Genomic DNA, 7,543 nt, shown 5'->3' on the forward strand with positions numbered 1-7,543 from the left:
ATCGCAATGACTGAACCGATTGGAACCAAATTTGGTACACATGATCTTGGACACAAAAGGACATCGGGCATGCGCAGGTGGTGTCTGTGCTAGTCCCGGTAAATTTTGTGTGTTTTGAAAATATAAATCTTCCTAAACTCAGACGGATGGACAGCCAAAACCAAAACATTAAACTGATATTTGTCATTACAATTTCTAAAACGTGGTCATAAAAATTTATAAAGTTCACTTCGTAGAGCAGTGAATAACGAGCGTGGCCGTTTTTCGAACAAAATCTAAAATTAATTACGATTTTGGTAATCACCATTCACACAAGATATATATTTGGTAATGTGTAACAAAAACAACTGAATATATAATATAGCATATCTACAAAATACATATAATTACAATACATAGGTAGGTAAAATAAGGCACATAAAGCTTCTAGGGGGCAGGAACATCAAACATAGCTCTCATTTTGAGCCGAATAGGCTAAAAATGAGTCTAATAGCCTCGGTTCAACTAACTCTTGAACGTCAATAGAATCTATAACACCATTTCCGCACGCTTCAGCAGTTTTGCGAAGAGTTGCCTATAAAAATTGCTATTAATTAACTGCATTGCCAATTTTACTTTATGCATACCAATGCTGCTACTAAAACTGCATCGCTGTCATGTCTTTCTTTCCGTTCTCGGCAAAGTGCCACTAAAGCTTTAATTCCTTTACATTTTACGATTTGGTCCGCAGCTTCTACACAGCTACTCAATCGCGATAACGCAATAATGGATTTTTGCTGCAAACGGATTTCTACATCCTTGTCGGTGTGATTGTATTGCAGCAAATGTAGCAATACTGCCACCGCTTGCTCTTCAATCAAAGCACCCCTTGCAATTTGTTTTCCTGATAAATTCGCAAGAAGATTTGCAACTTGCTCCAAGACATACACCGAAATTAGGCTTCCTCGTGCTTTCACAGACCGTAAAATAATTCCAATACTATTCTGGTGTAAGATATACTTTACTGTCGTCGGTTCCATCTCTGTTAGATTTGATAATGCGGCTATGCACAATAGTAAATTTTGACAACACTTCGTGCTGGCAACAAAATTAGTTAACGATTTAACTAAAGTTTGGATCTGTTGTTGTAACCCGTAGACGTTTCGATTATCTTCAATCCACGGTGCGGTAATTTGTGCCAAAAGAGCCACCGCTTCCGATCTTTCAGGATCAGGACAGGATCCGTTCGAGATGATCTCGCTAATTAAATTAATTCCCGAATTATTCTCGAATTTTCTTATCGCCGTATTATTTACGCAGATCGTCGATAGAGCGCGGAGAATTAATGAGCGCACAGTTGAACTTTCGCATTTTTCGCATAAAACGCATAGTACCTGCACGCAATTGTTAGAAATTAAAATGTTAACAATTTCTTTATTTCTCAACGCAATGGACGTCAATCCAATTACTGTTGCGCGCACATGAAGCTCGGAATGGGGATCTTCTAATTCGGCTACTAATTTTTTTAATTCGTCATTCAAAATCTGTTCTTGGAGTGCTTCCCACTTTAGACTAAGTTGAATAATTAGTCTTGATATATCGTATAAATTCGTACATCTTATATTATCGCATATGTCCAAAACATCCGACGGGTCGCATGTGCTGTTAAAATTCGCCACGAATTCTTCAACTAATCTTGCGACGCTTTGAGCCAACGCTCCAGTGTGATGCTTTTGGCTGTAACAAAGAACAAGCTATAACAGTAGTCGTAAACCACACTCTCGGGTCTCGTTATGGGGCGAATCTTCTGAAGACGAATTCTCCGCGGGCGACTTTTCGGGGCCGAGTTTTCAGCACAAGCTATGTAGTCACCGCCATACATGATATATCTACATCCCCATAAAGAATAGGCCTTAACCAAATAAAAAATAAAAACCTTATTTATCGCCACCCTTTGAATTTCAAGAATCTGTTCATGCATATATCGCGTATCACGTATGTACCTATCGCCTGCGATATATCGCTTATCGTATTTACTTATCGCCTCAGTAGGTATGATCCACGCCTAACATAGAAATGGCAAGAAAAATTGTTGAACGTTACAAATGTTGCTAACGTGTAAAACAAAATCTTTCATTTCGTTAAATGTAGAAAAACCGAGAGAAAAACGCAACTTTGTATACATGGTAAGTCTTGAGATCTCGATCAAAAGATAACTTTTTGGGCATTGCAAGGTGTTCAATGTGCGAAAACGTACTTGGAGCAAAGCTAACAGAAGTTGGTACCCTATTGATCTTCGATTTAATAAAGTAGGTAGGTAATACTGTTGTGCATTTTCGATCCCATTTTGGTCGGATCTCTTGCTGACTTTTGGACAAACTGATGTGCCAAGATGCAAGTACGACACCTTCCACAAAATATGGCACATCGATATTGACCGTTACAAAAGCTGCTTTTCCTAGGCACAAACGCCTTAGAATTATAGGTACTAAATTACGATTATGGGATGAGGAAAGGACATGAAAATGCACCAACAAGGTAGATATGTAAATGCGATGAAGAAAAGCGGAAGTGTCACTTACGTTTTAATATTATTAAACTCTGATAGTATCGTTTCGGAATCAGACAATACTTTTCGTAAACGAGAAGTCAAACTTGTAGCCAATAGGGCGACCTTTTGATTTAATTCGGCGGCGATTGACTTGCATTGGAGGGTAGCTGTACATTCCGTTTCATACAGATATTTGGTTTCTTGAAGCCATTTTCGCACAGGCGGGGCTTCCGGAGTTAGCCTAAACAAACTGAGATAAATAACACACGCCAAGATAGACAGAGACATATTTACCTTTTATTCGTTTGTAAAACTGCCATTTTCGAAATTCGTTTATTTCTCAGTTGTCTCATGTTTCGAAAACTTCTATTAGAAACTTTAGGCGTCGAAGTGTTTGTGGGACAGTTTAAAAGGCTATGGAAAGCCGATTCAAATTCACTATCACTACTTTGCAGGGAATCGTGTGAAGATAAACTGATATTCTTACAGTCATCGTCTGTGGGTGGTAAAATCGCAGGTGCTGATTTATTTCTCTGTATTAAAAACAATAAACTATCGTTTAAAAACGGATATGTTTTAACGCCTTCGAATGACTCGACACTGTTTTCGTTTGATTTCCATATGTGACTATCATCGAATGTGACCTTACTGGTAGTATTCGAGTGTTGTAATTCAACGTCGTCATTTATTCCTTCTGCATACTGATAAGGATAACGTACAGAGGTATCGTCTTTTAATGTATTTTTAAACAAACTTCTGCTAACTTTTAAAGAACCGTTCCTATAAAACCTCTGCTTCTTTACCGGTTCGGACTGAACCGTCCTCGTCGGTTCTTTAAAATCACGCGGTGGTGTCCGCAAATTTGAAACGGATAAATGTTTTAAATTTTTCTTCGGCGAAAACTTCTGTTTAATGTTGCTAAACAAGTTTTGAGATTTCAGGTCTTCTTCGGAAATATTTTTTAGGATTTCTTTGGGGAAATTCTGCAGATTTGCGTTTGGTGATTGTTTCTGGTAGTCCGCATGGGGGGGTAAATTTTCGGCGTCTGAAAAACCGGAATCTTGACTGCCAGGACTGGACATTCTTGGCCAACTATCGTAGTCGTCTTGCCACCATACTTTACTCGGACTTCTTTGAAATTCTCCCATTTCTGTAAGACGAAAACTCGCTTTAATAGTGAGGAAAACAATTCAATTAACAGAAAACAAAAATATTTTAAAGATTGTGCTGTATCAGCTCCCCACACGCTTGCGTTCAAAAAACAAGTTTGGTCTTGGACACTAATAACAAGTTGGAAAGTAGGTACTCGATGCGCGTCGAGCTATGCCCGCTTTTGTACGACGGACGGATCGAGGTTTTATTAGCGGTGAAATATTTGCATGCAAAGAATTGACACACAAAGCTAATGCATCAAACCCAGAATTTTACGATGATTCCTTCGAGAGTTATACTTAAAAAACCTTTGCAGCCGACTGCCCAACTGGACACGGTCAACTCGCCAAGGGCCACTCGCCACCGGACCACTCGCCACCGACCGACTAGCCAATGGGACAACTCGCCACTGCGACAACTCGCCAACGAAATATTTTTCTCTGTTTAATGTGTCATACAAATGCATCCCACAAATGCAATAGTCAATTTCCCTAATTTTGTAAAAAAAGTTTATTGAAAAATTGTAGTCAATATTTGAATGAAGACCCAACCGCCGATACCTGTTTCTATTACTGCATTTTGATATAACGACATCTTCTGCAAATTATTATTTGAACAGAAAATTTGACAATCACATTAAACAGGGAAAAATATTTCGTTGGCGAGTTAGCGCAGTGGCGAGTAGTCCGTGGGCGAGTTGTCGCATTGGCGAGTTGTCGCGGTGGCGAGTTGTCCCGTTGGCGAGTTGTCGCGTTGGCGAGTTGTCCCATTGGCTAGTCGGTCGGTGGCGAGTCGCCCTTGGCGAGTTGACGCGTACCGCCGCCCAACTGACCGACCGACTGAACAGCCAAAGTGAATATAGAAGCTCTACTTTTAGGTAGATTTTATCTACCTATTGTAATGGTACAAGTATATATATATATATATAGGTTTGTAGGCTTGTAGGTTTATATACAGGGTGACAATTTGAAAACTTACCACCCCCCATATCTTAGTAAATAAACGAGATATTTAAAAAAATCAAAACCCGTTTCGGTAATTCGGAGGGGGAATCACAATGACATAGTTGGCGACGCACCCCCTCCAACCCCCTGCGCCCCAGCCACCCCAACTTTTAAATCTTAAATAGTGACCCCCCATGTGTGATACGTTGTTGGAAAGCTCTGAAAAAATGCTTTCCAACCATACCAAATAGCATTACATTTAGGTTAGTAATTATCGTGCAAATCAAAAAATTGTTTCAAATTGTCACCCTGTATGTATATGTTTATATATGTCACTTCCAAGAAACGTTCTAACGTTCGTAATTTGAACCTATTTCGACCAAACTTTAATGGTTCGTGTAGCTCATAAATAGCTCTGCTCGTATCTCTGTCAAGTTCGTGAATCAGCAAATTCCGCCATATTAGATCAAAATGGCTGAAATAAATCTACCTACACCTGATCGGCCCAGCCGAAAAAGATTTTTGTGAAAAAACGCGCTAAAAACTACGTCTCTCTTTAGTCTCCTTACTTCAAGTAAATTTGGACCGAAGTTGTTTGTACTTTTACTGGAAAACCTGCGTCACTACCACTCGGTGCTACAGAAGAGAAAAAAAAAGGATACATAAAAGATAGTGACAAAGTCTTTCAGGTAAATAGTTATGCAAAATCTATAATTTAAAGTGCAGTAAAGTAACTGACAAAGTATACCTAAGAAAAAAATTTCCAGATTTGTACCAAATTTGAAGTAAGGAAGAGGACGTATTATCTCTCGCTGTCAGGCTGAAAAATGAAGGAAAGTACACAAAGAGGGAGCTTTATTTGTAAAAAATGAAAAACCAAAGACGCTAAAGGGTCACACAGGTCAAAGATGAATAACGTATTGAATTATGATAAGAATGAGTATGGGGTTATTTCAAGCAAAAATGAAATGCTATTGAAAGATCTCTGACTTCCCGAAAGTAACGTCCTAGAAGCAAGTTTAGCCCTGTGTGCGGGTATGCCATCAGTGCCTATTTTTGAAATAGAGTTGTTCAGAATGGGGGATTGATATCAATGAAACCGAGAAGCATGTAAGTAACTGTCGGAGTCTGTTTGTCGAGTTTCAAGAGTTCCAAACTCCATGGACCATGTGTTATCAAAGCCGCTGGAAAAAATTTGTCAAAGCCGTCGAGAAAGGAGATTTCATACTTCACAAAGGAAAACGCACTGAGGATTACCCTGAACAATGCGTGATTTCGACAAATTTATGTTTTCTTTTAGCTGCTCAAGAGAGAAATGAAAATAGCCATTCAACAACGACCGAATGTTGGTTGAAATTCAATGGAAAGACGGTGCTACATGGAAGTTGCAAACAAAGTAGTAGGTACTCTTTACAAGTCGACTTAGCCTTGTTAAACATGCGTATTCCTTGCCACAGTACCTCTCTGGAAATGTTTCCAGTTAGTTATGACCGTGCCAAACTGAGTACATACCTAGATCGTGTGTGGATTGGTCCGAAAGTATGGACGCTTATAGCTAACATCAGACAAATCGACAAACATTGCGTTTCATATACATAGTATTTAAAAAAAGTTGGTAGACAGGATCAAAACAAGCACTTTTTCTAAATAAACCGAGGGTTCAACGTGGTTCGTTTGGAAACCACCCAGAAAAAGTGGTAAAATTTGCATCACTTTAAATTTTTTCTCAGCAACCATAAGAGTTACAAACACTGGTGGCACATTCTTTGAATAGGTTTTGAGGTATACCCTTTCCGATTTTGCTGAAATTTTCAAAATTACTACTACGGAACGGCGCACCCTTAAATGGAGATGCCAACAATTCTGATTTCGACAAAATTTGGTATACCTATGGCATGTTTGAATCTGAAATTAGTTTTTGAAAATTCGAAAAAAAAAATTCTACTACTATTCTTGGCGGGACAACGAAAATGGAGAAAATTCCACAAACTTGTTGTGTACATACTTCATGAGTTAAGGAACAAAATTTACGAACAGTTTTTAAACACTATTCAAACGGGGATACTTATACCACAGATCTACACATACACAGATTGCTAACCTTATGCATTTTTTGGGAAACAAATTTAGGTATACTTAAAAGCGCCCTCTATTGCGGAGCAGTATAAACATGTACCGTTTAAAACTGTAATATGACGCTTATGGATTTATGCATTAGATGTCGCTGCAAAAAATTGAAGCGGTAAAGTGTGCATAATTCGAATTCGTTAATCGTTATTTTTAGCATTTCGTTTATAAGTTTCTGCATCTATCTATATTGACGATTGTTGTATCGTACATATTGGAATAGTCTTTGAGATAGGTAAGTACCTATAGTAACATTTTTGAATTAAATTGTCTGATAAGCTCATCTACTCATTCTCATTAATCAAAGAGTACCGCATCGCGGATATGTGTTGTGGAATATTTACCCAACCGCAGCGCGTGCGACTTAATGGTCAGGTACTATTTAAAGCTAAACCTGCCGCCCCGCCAAGCGATTGTGCAAATATTTCTTCCAACTATAAACGGTTTTTCCGTTCACCATTTCCCTCTTGTCACTTCACTAAGCTGCATTATCTGCCTAGGCACGTGCAGGCAATGTAATTTGATCTCCAAAGACTTTTGATGTGGAAATATTAAAGCGCCTATACATGTTTCTTAAGTAATATTAATTTTTAGATTCTTGTTACCATGCCTGCGAGAAGAGGTGCAAAGCGCTCCTACTTTGAGTGCCCTTCTACTTGGAAGATTTCCCCAAAAATGAATCTATCATACGAGAATAGCGGGAATAGTATGCTGTTTGCTCTTCAACATGAAGAATTAAGAAATAAATTTGTATGCGAAAAACATTTTCATCATGGGGATTTATCAAATA

At 38.6% G+C, this 7,543-nt stretch overlaps 1 protein-coding gene across 2 annotated transcripts; it reads right to left on the reverse strand.

Annotated features, from left to right (window-relative positions):
• Window positions 1–300: 300 nt before the first annotated feature.
• Window positions 301–3,709, reverse strand: LOC116182477 (protein inscuteable homolog). Of its 2 annotated transcripts, none has more exons than XM_031503014.1 (4): window positions 2,825–3,709; window positions 2,562–2,780; window positions 627–1,716; window positions 301–574 (listed from the first exon to the last, which is right to left on the reverse strand). In XM_031503014.1, the coding sequence occupies exons 1-4, from the start codon at window positions 3,676–3,678 to the stop codon at window positions 443–445; spliced, it is 2,295 nt and encodes a 764-aa protein (XP_031358874.1). In that variant the 5' UTR covers window positions 3,679–3,709; the 3' UTR covers window positions 301–442. The 2 variants fall into 2 exon arrangements, with proteins under 2 accessions (XP_031358874.1, XP_031358875.1); XM_031503015.1 differs by having other exon boundaries at window positions 2,562–2,771; window positions 2,825–3,704.
• Window positions 3,710–7,543: the final 3,834 nt, after the last annotated feature.

This window comes from Photinus pyralis, unplaced genomic scaffold (assembly GCF_008802855.1).
Source record: "Photinus pyralis isolate 1611_PpyrPB1 unplaced genomic scaffold, Ppyr1.3 Ppyr1.4_unclustered_Scaffold5481, whole genome shotgun sequence".
Taxonomy (NCBI): Eukaryota; Metazoa; Arthropoda; class Insecta; order Coleoptera; family Lampyridae; genus Photinus; species Photinus pyralis.